General features: G+C 47.2%; 2 protein-coding genes across 9 annotated transcripts in view; one reads left to right on the forward strand and one right to left on the reverse strand.

Annotated features, from left to right (window-relative positions):
• The window catches only part of SLC30A7 (solute carrier family 30 member 7), a 67,077-nt gene extending 54,627 nt beyond the window's left edge, over positions 1-12,450 (reverse strand). The window contains exons 1-2 of the mRNA XM_077452808.1: positions 12,172-12,450; positions 5,725-5,826 (exon numbers count right to left, since the gene is read on the reverse strand). Of these exons, the coding sequence (XP_077308934.1) occupies positions 5,725-5,826; positions 12,172-12,251 (182 nt within the window). The 5' untranslated portion in view covers positions 12,252-12,450. The remainder of the gene's footprint in view (positions 1-5,724; positions 5,827-12,171) is intronic.
• Positions 12,451-12,547: 97 nt separating this feature from the next.
• The window catches only part of EXTL2 (exostosin like glycosyltransferase 2), a 46,136-nt gene continuing 40,112 nt past the window's right edge, over positions 12,548-18,571 (forward strand). For 3 of the 8 annotated variants that reach the window (XM_077452816.1, XM_077452812.1, XM_077452814.1), the window contains exon 1: positions 12,548-12,651. The gene's annotated coding sequence lies outside the window, so the exon portion shown is untranslated. The other 5 variants (XM_077452813.1, XM_077452810.1, XM_077452809.1 and 2 more) reach the window with 4 other exon arrangements.

The raw sequence follows: 18,571 nt of genomic DNA on the forward strand, positions 1-18,571 counted from the left end.
ACATTGAATGCCACTCAGTGTATAGATATCAGTGTTATATATAGGGAATAGCACTTAGCCTTGGTTCACATTGGAGCAATTTGGCATGCGATTTAACATGTGAAATTGCATGGCAAATTGCCGGCAATGGCACTACCTGAATCAGTGCGACACTGCATTTGCAGCGTCACATTGATTCTCAAAAGTAGTTTCTGTACTACTTTTGGCAACTTCTGGGTGCAATTTCCATAGACATCTGTACAGCAACCCGCACAGATGTCTCTGAAATCGCTGCCAAGCTCATACGGACATGCGGTTCTGAAATTGTGCGAGTTAAGCTGAACGCGCACACTTTCATTCCCACTGTCAGTGTGAACTTGGGCTAAGTGAGTGTATAATATGTATGTATACACTGGGTGCTTATCCCTAAGACCCCTTTCACACTGGTGTGGTCTGCAGGCCCTACAACGCTAAAAATAGTGCTGGAAAAGTGCTCTGAAAGAGCCGCTCCTCACACTCCAGTGTGAAGCCCCGATGGCTTTCACACTGGAGCGGTGCACTGGCAGGACGCTAAAAAAAGTCCTGCTAGCATCATCTTTGGCGCTCTGAAGGAGCAGTGTATGTACTGCTCCTGCCCATTGAAATGAATGGGGCAGCACAGCTATACCGCCAGCATAGCACTGCTGCAGCGGCATCGCTTTGTGGTGGTTTTAACCTTTTTGGCCGCTAGGGGGTGTAAAACCCCCCCACTGCTAAAACAATGGTGCAGTGGCGCTAAAAATGGCCCCGCTTTACCGCCGGCACGCCCACGCCGCCCCAGTGTGAAAGGGCTCCAACACTGTCATCTGTACGCTAAGAATGTCTCTTACATTGGTGGTGGTCAGTGAGAAGAATGCTCCTTACATTGGTGGTGGTCAGTGAGAAGAATGCTCCTTACATTGGTGGTGGTCAGTGAGAAGAATGCTCCTTACATTGGTGGTGGTCAGTGAGAAGAATGCTCCTTACATTGGTGGTGGTCAGTGAGAAGAATGCTCCTTACATTGGTGGTGGTCAGTGAGAAGAATGCTCCTTACATTGGTGGTGGTCAGTGAGAAGAATGCTCCTTACATTGGTGGTGGTCAGTGAGAAGAATGCTCCTTACATTGGTGGTGGTCAGTGAGAAGAATGCTCCTTACATTGGTGGTGGTCAGTGAGAAGAACGCTCCTTACATTGGTGGTGGTCAGTGAGAAGAATGCTCCTTACATTGGTGGTGGTCAGTGAGAAGAATGTTCCTTACATTGGTGGTGGTCAGTGAGAAGAACGTTCCTTACATTGGTGGTGGTCAGTGAGAAGAACGTTCCTTACATTGGTGGTGGTCAGTGAGAAGAATGCTCCTTACATTGGTGGTGGTCAGTGAGAAGAATGCTCCTTACATTGGTGGTGGTCAGTGAGAAGAATGTTCCTTACATTGGTGGTGGTCAGTGAGAAGAACGTTCCTTACATTGGTGGTGGTCAGTGAGAAGAACGCTCCTTACATTGGTGGTGGTCAGTGAGAAGAACGCTCCTTACATTGGTGGTGGTCAGTGAGAAGAACGCTCCTTACATTGGTGGTGGTCAGTGAGAAGAACGCTCCTTACATTGGTGATCAGTGAGGAGAATGTATGTAAGCAATAATGGCACCACACATATATGGTATTGTAGAGAACGTTGGAGTAAGCGCAATTCTAGGGCCACAATTTTGTAACATGCTGGACAGAGCTTTTTATTATTTGTATATTATTTTATCAAACTGTTCAGCTAAGAAGACATTTGTTGCACCTGTTATATTGTGTTAATTTATGAAATCCTTAATTTTGGAAATGTACCATTATTGCACTCTAATGTAATTTTTTTATATTCTATAATAAACATTTATTTTGAACATTATGTAGGTGGGACTTTGTGTGGGTGTGGCTTGAGTGTGGGTGGGTACAGGGGGCCCCAGGATCTCCTATTGCCCAGGGGCCCCATGAGCTGTCAGTCCGCCCCTGTACACACCTATGCCGTTTTTGCTTTTGATCTGTTTCTGCAGTGCATTTTGCGCACGTGATTTTACTGCAATTTGCGTTTTTTTTTTTTGGGCAGATAAAAAAAAAAAAATAAAAAAAAAAAAAAAAAACACAAATTGCTGCAAAAACGCATTACATTCTTTTCTGCAGCTTCTCCATTGAAGTACATTGAACCCAAAAAAATGTAATGAAAAAAGCACAGTTTCGCGTTAAAAGTCCCTGACACTTTCCAAATATGCAGTGGCTGAAAAAAAGCACAGATATGAATGTGTCCCATAGCCAGTACTGTAGTGCGTTTCTGCAAAAAGCAACAATAAACATATAGATGTCAACCAGGCCTAAGATGTGTAGTAACATAATGGGGTTAAAAAGACTAAAATTAGCCCTTTATAGTACAAAAAAAAAAAAGCAGATAATCACTACTAGAAGGGGTTAATTTTTTACTGTAGAACAGTGAAAGTTATATTTACAGTAGTGATTATATTTTTATACTATAAGACTCGGTTCACACAGGCGCGACTCGTCCAGGCGACTTCACCGCCTGACAAGTCGCCCCCGTTCTGTACTACGGAACCGTTCTAATAGGAGCGACTCAAGTCGCTCCGACTTAGAAAAAAGGTTCCTGTACTACTTTTGGCATGACTTCGGGCGACTTGCATTGACTTCTATACAGAAGTCATTTTGCAAGTCGCCGCTGAGGTCGCGGCGCTGCAAGTCGTGCCGCATCCTGTGTGAACCGAGCCTAAAGGGCTCATTTATTTATTTATTTAAAACCCATTATGTTACTGGCTGAATAATCGATTATGAAAATAGTAATCGATTTCATAATCAATTAGTTGTCGATTAATCGATTTGTTGTTTCAGCCCTACAAAAACAACCTTAGTAAGCTTATCCACTAAGGTAAAACGAAAGACTGGTTCTGATGTACAAAGAGCCACAACACCAACGTAAGTAAGGGCTATTTGGAACAAAAACAAAAACAAAAATAACCAACAATAATCTCGAGATTATATAGCAAGCAGGACATAATTCACTTATAGCTTTTTGGAAAGGTCAGATCTTACACAGGCACCTGTTGAACACAATAGGGCTAATTTGATGTTGTTAGGTTTGTTATGATGAATAACCAAAAGATTATTTTGCTTGGAAAAAATATATTACAAATGGCCCTCCATAATAAAGTGATTGTAAAACGTATTTATTTTTAAGCAATTATGTTTTACTTACCTGATCCGCATTATGGTTTCAGAGTAGCCCGATCCTCCTCTTCTGGTGTCCCCATAGCAAGCCACTTGCTATGGGGGCACTTGTGGAGACTCGATCCCAAAGGCACGCTATGTGTATTGGGGGGGCTGGACACAGGCTTTTTAGCTTATTGCAGAGAATGCCTTTACCTTTACAACCACTTTAACCAGTTCCCGACCGGCGCACGCCGATGTACGTCTGCAGAATGGCACGGGCAGGCATATTGGCGTACAGGTACGTCTATTTCTATATGCCGCCCTGCCATTACGTACACGGTGCCGCCACGCTCGTGCGCCGGTCGGGACCCCCGTGAGTCCGGTCGCGGGTCCTGCAGACTCGATCGCCGCTGGGATACTCGCGATTGTCTCACGGGGAGGCTGAACGAGGAGATGCCGTTGTAAACAGAATCTCCCCGTTCTGCCTAGCAACAAGTGACACGGATCTCTGCTCTATGTGATTGGAGCAGAGATCAGCATTCACCAACACAAAGCCCAGCCCCCCACAGTTAGTAACATGCCCCTACGAACACTTAACCCCTACACTGCCACCCAATGGTTAACCCCTTCACTGCCAGTGTCATTTACACAGGAATCAGTGCATTTGTATAGCACTGATTGCTGTATAAATGACAATGGTCCCAAAAATGTGTCAAAAATCGCCAATGTGTCCGTCATGTCGCAGTCACAATAAAAAATAAAAAAAAATTAAAAAATGCCATAAAACTATCCCCTATTTTGTAAATGCTATAACTTTTGCGCAAACCAATCGCTTATTGCGATTTTTTTTTACCAAACATATGTAGAAGAATATGTATCGGCCTAAACTGAGGAAAAAACTTTTTTTTATATATTTTTGGGGATATTATAACAAAAAGTAAAAAAATTTTTCAAAATTGTTACTCCATTTTTGTTTATAGCGCAAAAAAAAAAAAAAAAAAAAAAAAAAAAAAGCAGGAGGTGATCAAATACCACCAAAAGAAAGCTCTATTTGTGGGGGGGGGGGGGGGGGGAAGGGGGACGTCAATTTTGTTTGGGAGTCACTTCGCACAGCCGTGCAATTGTCAGTTAAAACGACACAGTGCTGAATTGCAAAAAGTGATCTGGTCTTAAGCCAGCAAAATGGTCCGGTCTGAAAGTGGTTAAAAAACGTAGTAGCTTCAAAACAGAAATCCTGCTATACAATGGTGCAAGACAGAATGGGGCTTATTTAGAAAATCTGGAGTGTGCAAAACATGGCTTGTTCTGCATAGAAATCAGCTTCAAACCTCAGCTTTGCTCTCTCCAGCTTTAGTAAATAAACCCCAAGTGTGACTAGGGCCACGTTAGGACTTCAGACGATCAACAAAAAAAGCTGGAACCCATCTCGCCCTCATCTTGTGACCATTTTGTCACAAAATCCTACCTTTCTGCCTATGCAACACTTTCCACAAGTTAGGTACTTCTGTTGTCCATCCCTTCCTAAGCTGGACAAAGCTATTATATAAGATGTAAAAAAGAAGAAGAAGTCTACAGGACGCCTCACTTTTCTCATGTTCTGCCTGCAGCCAAACTAAGAAACTTGTAGAACCAATGTGTTTGTGGGCTAAAAGTCCAGAAGACCACACTGGTGACAAACCATGGTTGTCAAATCTATAGACCTGGAAAATCAGGTCTCTGATTGTTGGGGGCGGGGTCCATCACCCAATCTTGTGCTGGGTGATGGACCACTAAGAAAAAAAAATAAAAATAATCTGTGGGCAGAACAGTTCCTTTGATTTTTGCATAAATAAATACCCAGCACCTCATTAGTGCTCACCAAAACTCATCTTCATGTTAACATATTTAAATAGAAGTGTCTCTAAAACCACCAAGTATATTTTTGCTACGATAACAGGCGCCTTTCAACTTAAATGGCGCTGCAATCCAATCATGCTACACAACTGGGGTTGATTTACTAAAGGCAAATAGACTGTGCACTTTGCAAGTACAGTTGCTCCAGTGCTGAGTAAATGCTTAGTCACATGCAAGGAAAAAAAATAAAAAGCAAACACCAAATACATTTTTTTTTTTTGCTTGCACGTGATTGGATGATGAAAGTCAAGGTCAGATGCAATTTCTGGTGCACTGGAGTACGTTGACGGCCTATTCAAAATAAATTAGCTGCCTTAATGCAGAACTTTAACTGGCAAAAAAAATATGAAAAAGGGGCAGGCAGGTTTTTAGGTCTATTCTAAAATTCGGAGCCAAGCTGTGGCCCTACATGAATAATGGAGCATAGAGAAGGGCTCAGGAGCAAGCACGCAGCTTGCTATTAGGGGGAACTGGTCATGGAGGAGGAGTCAGGAGTACTGGAGGCAATGTGACACAGAATTCAGTGGGGGTGGCTTCTATCGTCACTGCAAAAAAAATAAAGCTTTACATATTTGCCATTTTGTGACTCCTATGATTTATGCCACAAGCAAAACACACACATGGGGTAAAATTACTCATTACCTGTTGCTCCATATTCCATAAAAGAGTTCCACAAAAGCAAAAGATAAATTCAAACAAAGAAAGCCGAATAAATTTCTTGATGTAGAATCGGAGAAGATGGACCTGCAAAAGTAAAGATACAGATGAAGCAATAGGTCATACAACTACTTCAGAAACACCATGTTACCATCTAAAGCCTGTCTGGACTAATAAAACAAACATTTTCATGCCAAGTCTTGAAGATCCGGCTATAAGCATGTTTACATAGAGATGAGTCAGTGTAACTAAAGGATTATTTCCTGCCAATGTGGTCAGAAAAGAATGTCTGTATCAAAGACTGGTTCAGGAAAACTACTCGGCCTGCATCCTTATACATAGTTATTGGCTTTCAATGTAAATATGCAATGCAGGCAATTCCTGGAGCTCAGTTTTAAGTCACCAAAAGGTTCTTTTTGGCTCTTTGGGACACCATTATAGATGTATATAAAACTTGTCTTCTGGAAACACCTGCTGAGTCCATTATGAGTTGTTCCCACTCCCTATAAATGGCATTTTTTATTTTATATTGTGGAGAAAGCCACAAGAGACATGGAAACACCCAAAAGTCCCAGGCCAGGAACAACCTAAAGCGTTATGACAGGGAGATCTCGTTGTTGGGAGTATCCAACACCTATAAGAGATGGGCTGACACATCAGACCAGACTACACCTAGGAGGAAAATAGCACTTTGGGTGGACTGACACTTTTAGTCCTGAGTGGTGCCTCAACACTGCATAAGACAGACGTCAATATAGATAAAAAGTCAGCAGAGGACTGAACTAGGTGAAGTGCATCCAGCACCAGATGTCCACTCACTGGCCACTTTATTAGGTACACCTTGCTAGTACCGGGTTGGACCCCCTTTTTCCTTCAGAACTGCCTTAATTCTTAGTGGCATAAATTCAACAAAGGTGTTGGAAACATTCCTCAGAGATTATGGTCCATAATAACATGATAGAATCACGTAGTCAATGCAGATTTGTCAGCTGCACATCCATGATGTGAATCTCCCATTCCAAAGCATCCCAAAGGTGCTCTGATGGCTTCCATGGTCACCATATCTCAATTCAATAGAGTCCAGCAACCTCATTGTCATGTTCAAGAAAGCAGTGATGAGATGATTTGAGCTTTGTGACATGGAGCATTATCCTGCTGAAAGTAGTCACCAGAATATGGGTACACTGTAGTCCAGGGGTGCCCAACCTTTTGATGAGTGAGGGCCATCAAAGTGACTTGGTAACCGGTCACAGGCCAAAATAAGTGTAATGGGCGGATGACGGGTCTGCATCTACACTGCATATGCAGAACAGATATGGACACAGCCCATGCTACTCTATGGGCCTTCCAATTCAATCTGATGGAAGGGGAAGGTTCCCCTTCTGTTTTTTTTTGCGTATCAGATTGAAGGTAAGCAGGGTTAAATGGACATAGGAGGTGAATGGAGGGTCCAATTAGGTCCTAAGGACGCTTTCTCACTGATGCGCCATGCGCACCTGTGGCTTTCCTGCAGGTTAGCTGCACTTTGCCATAGACTTCTATCATATCCTTATGGTATAGTGAACCTTCTGAAAGCGCCCTAAACCCACAGGTAATAACAGAAGCCTATGGCTCAGTGCAGGTAACCTGCAGGTGCAGGATTAGTTTAACAGCAGCCTAGTAACCACTGAAGTACAGATATGCCCATATATACACTGATCTCAGTAACAAACACACCTATAATAACAGTCTTCCATTCAGTTTTCCCCAGCTGTTGCTGTCCCAGGCAGAGTGCATTTGGAATTGATTGTGACAGGAGCTGGCGCTATACAGGAAGCATCAGCCTATAAGGCTCTGCTTTGCAGCTTCTTGCTTTCTCTACCGCCGGCTTCATTCACAACACTGATGCTCTGGGATGGCGAGTCAAACCACCATCCCAGAGCAGGAGGTCGCGGGCCACATCAGATGGCTCCGCGGGCCACATGTGGCCCCCGGGCCACTGGTTAGGCACCCTTGCTGTAGTCATAAAGGGATGGACATGATCATCAACAATACCCCAGTAGGCCACAGTATTTAAACAATACTCAATTTTTACTAAGAGGATCAAACACCACCACCACCAGCCTGAACCGTTCATACAAGACAGGATAGATCCATGCTTTGATGTTGTTTATGACAAATTCTGACCCTACCGTCTGAATGTCGCAACTGAAAGCGACACTCATCAGACCAGGAAACCCGTTTACAATTTCCTATTGTCCAATTTTGGTGAGCCTGTGCAAGTTGTAGCCTCAGTCTCCCGTTCTTAGCTGACACGAGTGGCACCCGGTGGGGTCTTCTGCATACCTTAGTTGTAGCAAGTGGTTATTTGAGTTACTGTTGCCTGTCATCTCGAACCAGTCTACCCAGTCTCCTCTGACAACACTTGCCTCCACCCAAGTGCCGCTCACTGGATATTTTCTCTTTTTTGGACTAGTCTCTGGATTCCCTAGAGATGGCTGTGTGTGAAAATCCCAGTAGATAAGCAGTTTTTTAAATACTCAGACCATGCCACTTCCAAAGTCACTTAAATCATCTTTCTTCCCCGTTTTGGGTTGCTGCCATGTGACTGGCTGATTAGCAATTTGTGTTACCAAGCAATTGAACAGGTGTACCTAATAAAGTGGCCGGTGAGTGTATATTGTCAGGTTTAGTGTATGCACAATGTACAAGGTGTGCATTTAAATACTTACAGATCACAGTGAGGGAGGGCAGCTTCACACTGGCCCGCTGCGTTTTTGCTACAGTGCAGCTAACCTGCTTTTCATGTGGATCAGCTGCGCTTTGCCATGGAATTCTATGAGGTCCTGCGGAGACTTTGGAAATGCTGATTCCTGCCTGCAGCAGGCAACATCTCAGCCTAGGCACATCACTTACTGAAAGATCCACTTAAAATAACATCATTCACCACTGCTGAAGCTGAATTTGACAAACAGTGCAGCCTGTAAGGCGATGTTGAACACGCTTACCATCTGCATCTTCACCAGTGTCCTTTGTGTAGGTGACTAAACATGTTAAATGTCTATCATCCAAGAACATTTCGTTCATTTGCACTTATGTCGACTTTAAACACACATTAAAGAGCCTACAGAGTCAACACGCTCTTTTCAATGTGTTTTTCATGATTTAATGAAACCTGGCAAATGTCCTGTGTGTGCTGATTTTTTATTTGTTTTAAAGGGGCCAAGTAGAACCCCAGCTCAGTAGTAACCCCATTCAGCAGATTCCCAGCTTATTAGTACCCCCAGCTCTGCTGATCCGCCTCTCTTAAATCTCCCCCTCACTCTTCTTATATTGTTCACAAGCTGCGCACCACACATGACATCGCTAGTTTCTCCTGCTCCGGTCCTCCGCCACTCAGTCCTTTCTCTCTGGTCCCCACTCACTTCTCACTATATTTCTCCAACGCTGCACACCACATGTGACATTCTTCATTTCTTCTGCTCTGATCCCCAGCTGGGCAGCTCAGTTCTCCCTCTCCAGTACCCACTCACCTTCCACTATGGCATTCCCACCTTGTGCACCACCTGCTAATAGCTACACTCCCGACCCTGCTTACCATCCTGTTCCTCCACGCTGAACACCAGATGTGACATCTGCATCAATATTTATATACATCACACACGAACTGGAAGTGACTGCTGATAGCTTTCTGGTTAGCTTGCGGTTTCCCAGTGCATCCTGGGATATTTCACACCTGCAATACTTCTACAAACAAAGCTAACGCCAAATAAAAGTCGAAAAAGCTTCAAATGTTGTAAACGATCGTTGTCATAGACTTTTATGGAGGCTTTGGAGATGCTCTGAAGCATAAAGAAAGCGATCTGAGGTTTTTATTTTTTTTACTCCATTATACCCCAAACACATGAACAGGACTGTAAGGTAACCGTTATATTTAGGTCACAGGAAATTTGATTGGCATTCAGAGTGCTTTAAAAAAACGTGTCCAATGCCACATTTTGAAGCTAGTGTAAACAAGCTCTCAGGAAGATCTGACAACTGTGGGTACCCACACTCAGCCACATCCTGGTAGTGGGGGGGGGGGGGGACTTACCCACACTCAGCCACATCCTGGTGGGGGGGGGGGGACTTACCCACACTCAGCCACATCCTGGTGGGGGGGGGGGGGGACTTACCCACACTCAGCCACATCCTGGTGGGGGGGGGGGGGGGGGGACTTACCCACACTCAGCCACATCCTGGTGGGGGGGGGGGGGACTTACCCACACTCAGCCACATCCTGGTGGGGGGGGGGGGGGACTTACCCACACTCAGCCACATCCTGGTGGGGGGGGGGGGACTTACCCACACTCAGCCACATCCTGGTGGGGGGGGGGGGGGGGGACTTACCCACACTCAGCCACATCCTGGTGGGGGGGGGGGGGGGGACTTACCCACACTCAGCCACATCCTGGTGGGGGGGGGGGGGGGGACTTACCCACACTCAGCCACATCCTGGTGGGGGGGGGGGGGGACTTACCCACACTCAGCCACATCCTGGTGGGGGGGGGGGGGGGACTTACCCACACTCAGCCACATCCTGGTGGTGGTGGGGGGGGAACTTACCCACACTCAGCCACATCCTGGTGGTGGTGGGGGGGAACTTACCCACACTCAGCCACATCCTGGTGGTGGTGGGGGGGAACTTACCCACACTCAGCCACATCCTGGTGGGGGGGGGGGACTTACCCACACTCAGCCACATCCTGGTGGGGGGGGGGGGGGGGACTTACCCACACTCAGCCACATCCTGGTGGGGGGGGGGGGGACTTACCCACACTCAGCCACATCCTGGTGGGGGGGGGGGGGGGGGGGACTTACCCACACTCAGCCACATCCTGGTGGGGGGGGGGGGGGGGGGACTTACCCACACTCAGCCACATCCTGGTGGGGGGGGGGGGACTTACCCACACTCAGCCACATCCTGGTGGGGGGGGGGGACTTACCCACACTCAGCCACATCCTGGTGGGGGGGGGGGACTTACCCACACTCAGACACATCCTGGTGGGGGGGGGGGGGGAAACTTACCCACACTCAGACACATCCTGGTGGTGGTGGGGGGGGGAAACTTACCCACACTCAGACACATCCTGGTGGTGGTGGGGGGGAACTTACCCACACTCAGACACATCCTGGTGGTGGTGGGGGGGAACTTACCCACACTCAGACACATCCTGGTGGTGGTGGGGGGGAACTTACCCACACTCAGACACATCCTGGTGGTGGTGGGGGGGAACTTACCCACACTCAGACACATCCTGGTGGTGGTGGGGGGGAACTTACCCACACTCAGACACATCCTGGTGGTGGTGGGGGGGAACTTACCCACACTCAGACACATCCTGGTGGTGGTGGGGGGGAACTTACCCACACTCAGACACATCCTGGTGGTGGTGGGGGGGAACTTACCCACACTCAGACACATCCTGGTGGTGGTGGGGGGGAACTTACCCACACTCAGACACATCCTGGTGGTGGTGGGGGGGGAACTTACCCACACTCAGACACATCCTGGTGGTGGTGGGGGGGAACTTACCCACACTCAGACACATCCTGGTGGTGGTGGGGGGGAACTTACCCACACTCAGACACATCCTGGTGGTGGTGGGGGGGAACTTACCCACACTCAGACACATCCTGGTGGTGGTGGGGGGGAACTTACCCACACTCAGACACATCCTGGTGGTGGTGGGGGGGAACTTACCCACACTCAGACACATCCTGGTGGTGGTGGGGGGGAACTTACCCACACTCAGACACATCCTGGTGGTGGTGGGGGGGAACTTACCCACACTCAGACACATCCTGGTGGTGGTGGGGGGGAACTTACCCACACTCAGACACATCCTGGTGGTGGTGGGGGAACTTACCCACACTCAGACACATCCTGGTGGTGGAACTTACCCACACTCAGACACATCCTGGTGGTGGTGGGGGAACTTACCCACACGCAGACTCATCCTGGTGGTGGTGGGGAGGGGGACTTACCCACACTCAGACATATCCTGGTGGTGGTGGGGAGGGGGACTTACCCACACTCAGACATATCCTGGTGGTGGTGGGGAGGGGGACTTACCCACACTCAGACATATCCTGGTGGTGGTGGGGGGGGGGGGGGGGGAACTTACCCACACTCAGACATATCCTGGTGGTGGTGGGGGGGGGGGGGGAACTTACCCACACTCAGCCACATCCTGTGACCTCTAATAGTAGAAGGTGAAGATAGAGGAGGCAGATGTCACACTATGCACTCCTGGACCCCCTCAGCCCCCAGTGTGTGATGCCTCCTCTAGACATTGGAGGTCGCTGTACACAGACAGTAGGTGTAGATCAATGCTGATGTTGTAGTGTGGCCCCTCTCCCCGGACACACATACGGTACAGTGCCACGTGTACACCTCACGTCGCCCTCACCTGATCCAGCCGGACACTTTCCGGGGCACGTTGAATTTGGGCGGCTTATATTCATCGTCCTTTATAGAGAGAGGCAACATCCTGACACCCGCTACTTGGAACACCCGACCACAACACTCCTCCTATATGAATCCGAAACTCCCGTCTCACAGGCGCTGACTGTCCTCTCCCAGCCGGCTCTGCCCGGTATTAAAAAAAAAAAATAGCTCCGATCCCTCACAACCCGTGCCGAGCTACGGGAGCCGCTTCCTTCTTCCGGGAAGTAGCGGGCAGGCTTGACACGCAAGCACTTAGCAACCAATCACATCACAGAGCGCCGCGTTAACTTCCTAGAAGGAATACCGGAGAGCGCAGCGCTGACTGAGCTTTACATTGGGGGCGGGGAGAAGGGCGTGCCAGCATCAAGCATGGCTGCGGCGGGCTCTACGTCGGTGCGTGCCTACGCACGTAAGACCTGACGAGGAGAGCTGTGCAGTGGAAGTAGGTTAGCTTTCTTTTCTATACCCGAGCCATAGACTATGATGGACGGAGGGGGTTCTGCAGTCCTTATAGTTTTATAGGGCTCTGGTACGAAATGTCAGGTTCAGAATGTATTAGTAAATGATGTTATTTTACCAGTATGGCAGGCTGAGTGTATCTGATATCAGGGAGTTTGTACAGATTTCAGTGAGGTGTGTGGGTTCTTATACTCCATTTACAGTGTTGTGGAGTGTAATAAGAGCAGGATACACTTCTCCACAGGAAGGAGAGGCATGTAACACCCTGGCAGAGCAGTGCATTGTGGGGGGAGTGTAGCCCCTTCTGTCAGGGGGGAGGAAAATCTTCACTGTAGTCCCCATCATCACACACCATTGCATGGTAAGTAGAAATGGATTCATTAAAGTGTTGATTGGTCAGCACCATCCATGTGACATTGCTGACCAATTAGAATCAAGTGGTGCGCACTGGCAGCGCTAGAGGGGGGAGAAAAAACAGCAGGAATTTAAAACCTGTGGAACAGTTTGCAGGAGGTAAGTACAGCAGGGGGTGGGGGTGGGCGTCCGGTGTTATGTAACCTCTACAGATTTTCTGTAACCACTTCAGTACTGGACACTTTCACCCCCTTCATGCCCAGGCCAATTTTTAGCTTTCAGTGCTGTTGCACTTTGACAATTGCACGGTCCTGCATCACTGTACTTTTCATTCCTTGTTTGAGACCAGAGCTTTCTTTTGGTAATCACCACTGGCAGACTGGGGTGAGTTCGGATTCATTTCTGATTTCAGGTGGCCTAGCCCAATAGGAAGCTGTCACCTGTAATGGGCCAAGCATTTGTGGCCAAGGCATTCCACACCTCACAGCAGCTTCCTTCTGATAGCTGTATATAAACCAAAGAATATAAGATAAAGTTGAGAAAAAAACAGCCCTTCCCACCAATCCTTACCAGGCCATATATGTCTGGTATGGGTTTTAAGGGGAACCCTATGCCAAAATCAAAGAAAAAAAAAACATGGCCCCTACCCCCCCCCCTTCCCCAAACCCATACCAGACCCTTAGGGTTACCCTCATAACGCATACTAGACCTATGTTAAAATTCATACCAGACCCTTATCCAAGCATGCAGCCTGGAAAAACCAGGAAAGGACGGGGAGCAAGCGCCCTCCCCTCTCCTAAACCATAGTAGGCCACATGCCCAACATGGGGGGTGATTTGTTTTTTATATGGGCAAAGGGCCTCTTGCCCACAACCCCAGCCAGTGTTTGTCGGTGTCTCTGGGAGGGAGTCTTATTGGAATCTGAAAAGCCCCCTTTAACGAGGGGGCCCTACAAATCCCGGCCATCATTACTCCTTCACCAAAAAATGGGTCAAAAACAAACAAAAACATTGTAAATCACAATGAACAAGGACGCTCACCTGAAAAAAGGGTCCATACCTGATGAAGGCTTACACCGTCAGACAGTTCTTAAATGTTCCCGGGTGAGCCTGCCCCCTTGTGATGTAATCGACCAGGGGCACACAATTTTTTTGTTTTTATTTTGGCATGGGGGTTCCCCTTAACCACTTGATAACTGGGCACTTAAACCCCCCTTGTGACCAGACCAATTTTCAGCTTTCGGTGCTCTCACACTTTGAATGACAATTACTCAGTCATGCAACACTGTACCCAAATTAATTTTTTGCCCTTTTCCCCCCACAAATAGAGCTTTCTTTTGGTGGTATTTGATCACCTCTGGGTTTTTTATTTTTTTTGCTCTATAAATGAAAAAAAAATGCATTTTTCTTTGTTTCTGTGATAACATTTTGCAAATTATTCATTTTTCTTCATACATTTTAGCCACATTTTATACTGCTACATATCTTTGGTAAAAATAACCCAAATTAGTAGATATTATTTGGTCTACAAGCTGTGGTGCAAATCATACAAAATTGATCACATCTGATGTACTGGTGGTCTATCTCATTTCTTGAGACCCGAACAAGCCAGGAAAGTACAAATACCCCCCAAATGACCCCTTTTTGGAAAGTAGACATTCAAGGTATTTAGTAAGATGCATGGTGAGGTTTTTGATGCTGTAATTTATTCCCACATTTCTTTGCAAAATTAAGATTTTTTTTTTTGTTTTTTCACAAAATTGTCATTGTAATAGGTTATTTCTCTCACATGGCCTGTGTATACCACAAATAATGCCCCTAAATAAATTCTGCTACTCCTCCCGAGTATTACGATACCACATGTGTGGGACTTTTCCACTGCCTAGCCACTCGGAGAGGCCCAACATTCAGGGAGCGCCATCACGTGTTCTAGGAGCATAAATTACACATCTAACTTGTTGACTACCTATTACACTTTTGAAGGCCCTGGAGCACCAGGGACACTGATGACAGATGGCACTGATACGTGGCATTGATGACACGTGACACTGATAACAGATGGCACTAATGGCACGTGGCACTGGGGACAGATGGCACTGACATTTACTACGGGCACTTTATTTTCTCGCAGCCGCCGCAGCCATTCATCTCTCCCTCACACGCTGTCTGTGTGAAGAGGGAGAGCTGGCGATGAGCGATGATCTCATATGTTTACATATGAGATCATCTCTCATTGGACACGCTGGTCACGCTGTAAACGGCTGATGTGATTTTTCCATTTACAGCGATCTGTGACTGGCTGTGTCCAAGGGACACTGCCAGCACAGAACTTCCCCCGATGCGGGCTTGCGGGAGCGAGCATTGCGGAAGTAAACAGGAGGACGTCCAGGGACGGCCTCCCAGCAATTGGCGTCCACGCTGCAGCCGTCTTTCGGCTATAGCGCAGGCGCAAAGTGGTTAAAATGTATACCAGACCCAAATGGCGTCTGTGTATGTGTGTGTTGTGTGTGTTTTTTTTTTTTTAATATTGTTGGCAACTGTGTTTTTCATTCAGTGTCAAAAATTGGCTAGGTCCTGAAGCGGTTAATTGTTATCTCCAGTGTTATGATGGACCAACTCCACTGAAGTCCAGCTCAGTAAAAGGGGCAGGCCAGGGTGGAAGAGGCTGGAAGATGCAAGATACATATACTTATTTGCAGCGATCTTAAAGCGGGAGTAAACCCGCTGACTTTTTTTTTTTTTCAGACCTGCAAGGAAAAAGGCATAACGAGCTAGTATGCACCGTATACTAGCTCATTATGAAAATGCTTACCTTAGTTTGAGGCCATGACATCTCACCCGATCCACGGCGAGGGAGCTGACTTGTTTCCTCCACGTGTCTTCCGGGTATCACGGCTCCGGCGCTGTGAGTGGAAGACACGCCGAGGGAACATGTCCGCTCCCTCGACGTGGATCGGGTGAGATGTCGGGGCCTCGATCTAAGGTAAGCATTTTCATAATGAGCTAGTATGCGGTGCATACTAGCTCATTATGCCTTTTTCCCTTGCAGGTCTGAAAAAAAAAAGGCATTTTCATAATGATCATCGTCAGTCCTGCGCATGCGTGTGGGAGATTTCTTTCTGACAGGGTCTGGCGTCTGCTGGGCTTTCAGCCGAGAATCCTCTGTGTGCATGTGCTGCTGCATTCAGCAGCTCATTGCGAGGGGAATATCTCCTAAACCATACAGGTTTAGGAGATATTTTTTTCCTATAGGTAAGCCTTTTTACTTTTATAGGTAAAAAAAAAACTATTTGCTAGAAAATTTGAAAAAAAAAACTGTTTCATGAATTAAAAAATAGCAAAACAGGTTAACCCAATTTTTTTTGTATAATGTGAAAGATAATGTTACACCAAGTAAATGGATACCCAACATGTCACGCTTTAAAATTGCACACACTCATGGACTGTCGCCAAACTTCGATATTTAAAAATCTCCATAGGCGACACTTTAAAATATTTTACAGGTTACCATTTTAGAGTTGCAGAGGAGGTCTAGTGCTAGAATTGTTGCTCACGCTCTAACTCACACAGCGATACCTCACATGTGTGGTTTGTATGGCTTCTGAGTGCGAGCTACCGCCACATCGTTTTTTCTCCAGTCATCTTCCAGGACGGCACACCTGAGAGATGACTGGTCCACCTGACAGGAAACACAATCAACAACAAATTTAAAAGTCCCCACCCCTCCCTCAGACCCTCAGTTCTTGATTGTGTTTCCCACAGGATGGCAGCGAAACCAAGTTTCTTTTTAAAATTTTTTCTTTATGGGGTCTGGGACCCCGTGTTTTTCTCGTGAGGTTTTTCTTCCTGGGACTTAAAACAGACAGGGTCTGTGGTGCTCCCTTGTATACCCCCAGGGAAAACTTGAGGGGTAATCCTCACTCAAGGTCTCCTTAGGGAGCCTTGTAAGAGCCTCGTGGGACAGGGGAGTTGTCCCAGTAGTGCTATTCCCCTGTTGTCTTGTTTTTTCTTACCTTCACATTTTCGTTGGTGGAGTGGGTGAGCTGCTGCTTTTCCGTAGTGCGGAACGCGAGTGGCGTGCGTTCCAACGCCACAGCGCATGTCCGGAAGTCCAATGGCGTCACTTCCGGGTATCGAGTTCCGGAAGTGGGACGGCTGGACACACCGGCGTGCGTTCCAGCCTCAGAGCGCAGGACCGGAAGAGGCCGTACGTCATTTCCGGACGACGGACCTCCTTAAAAATGGCGCCGATCGGCGCGTTTTTTAAACAGAACGGGTGTGATGTGATGCACCCAGTCTCCTCGCCCGACAAAACGCTTTTCCGGAGGCAGCACTTGGACAAAGACAACAAGGGGACGCTCGAGACTATACCTGATCCAGCGATCCTGCAGGGCAGCAAATCGCCATGGAAGAGGAAGGTCCGTCTGAGCAGACAGCCGTTGAGGTCGCCACTGGGGGTGAGTGATCCAACTTTATTTAGGGACAGGTACTCTAGGGAAGAGCTCCTGTGCCCCTTTTAGGACATGTGTAGCTAAATTGTCTATTTTTGTTTTTTTGACTATTCCCAGGGACCGAAAGCTCTGCCCAGGGGTCAGCTGCTAGGTCTAAGGGAAAGGCTACTTCAAAGTCCAGGCGTTTTGGTTACTGTAACTCTAAGTTAGCACAAGACCACACCAAACCTTTCTGCGATCGATGTATCATCAAACTCGCAGGCAAGGAGACCGCTCAGGTCGTGAAAGAATGTAGGGCCTTACAAGCAGAAATGTTGGCTACCCTTCAATCTTTTCAGTCCACCCTAGTAAAGGGTTTGGAGGAAGTACCATCAGAGAGAGAGACTCCTCAGTTACAGGAAAACTTTTCCACATCTTATGCGGAAAGTTCCCAGGGCCAAGTCTCCCTATTATCTGAGGTGGAGGAAGGCCAGGTCCCAGACTGTAGTTCTGGAGAGGATGATTCAGACCAAGATAGCCAGGGGGAGGCTAAGCTTGGGGGATTTTTGTTCTCGAGTGAGGACATGGAAGGTTTATTAAAAGCCATTTACACCTCAGAAGATATTCAGGTTCCCTCTGCTCAAGTCTCAGCACAGGATAGAGTATATAGAGGTTTAGGAAGGTTACAGACCAGAACTTTTCCCATTCACCAGTCTCTGAAGGAGATAATCCTCAGAGAATGGAAGGAACCTGAACGCAAGCTTATCAAACTGAAAGCTTGGAAAAGGAGGTGTCCCTTTAAAGATGAGGAGGAGGAGAAATTTTTTAAAGCTCCTCGCTTGGATGCAGCCTTAGCGCAGGTATCTAAGAGGTCAGATTTATCCTTTGAAGACTCTGGAAATATCCAGGATCAGATGGATAGAAAGTCGGAAACTTTGCTCAAAAGAGCCTGGGAGGCGAATGCGGCAGCAATGGCGCCTGCCCTAGCTTCCGCCTGTGTAGCCAGGAATGCTGACACCTGGCTTGGCAAATTAATGGATCACATTTCCCACAGTAGGGAGACTAAAGAGATCGTAGACTCGCTGGAGGTAACCAGTCGAGCAGTAGCTTATGTGGCAGA

This window comes from Lithobates pipiens, unplaced genomic scaffold, assembly GCF_037356315.1.
Source record: "Lithobates pipiens isolate NorthernLeopardFrog02 unplaced genomic scaffold, aLitPip1_a1.2 Scaffold_23, whole genome shotgun sequence".
Taxonomy (NCBI): domain Eukaryota; kingdom Metazoa; phylum Chordata; class Amphibia; order Anura; family Ranidae; genus Lithobates; species Lithobates pipiens.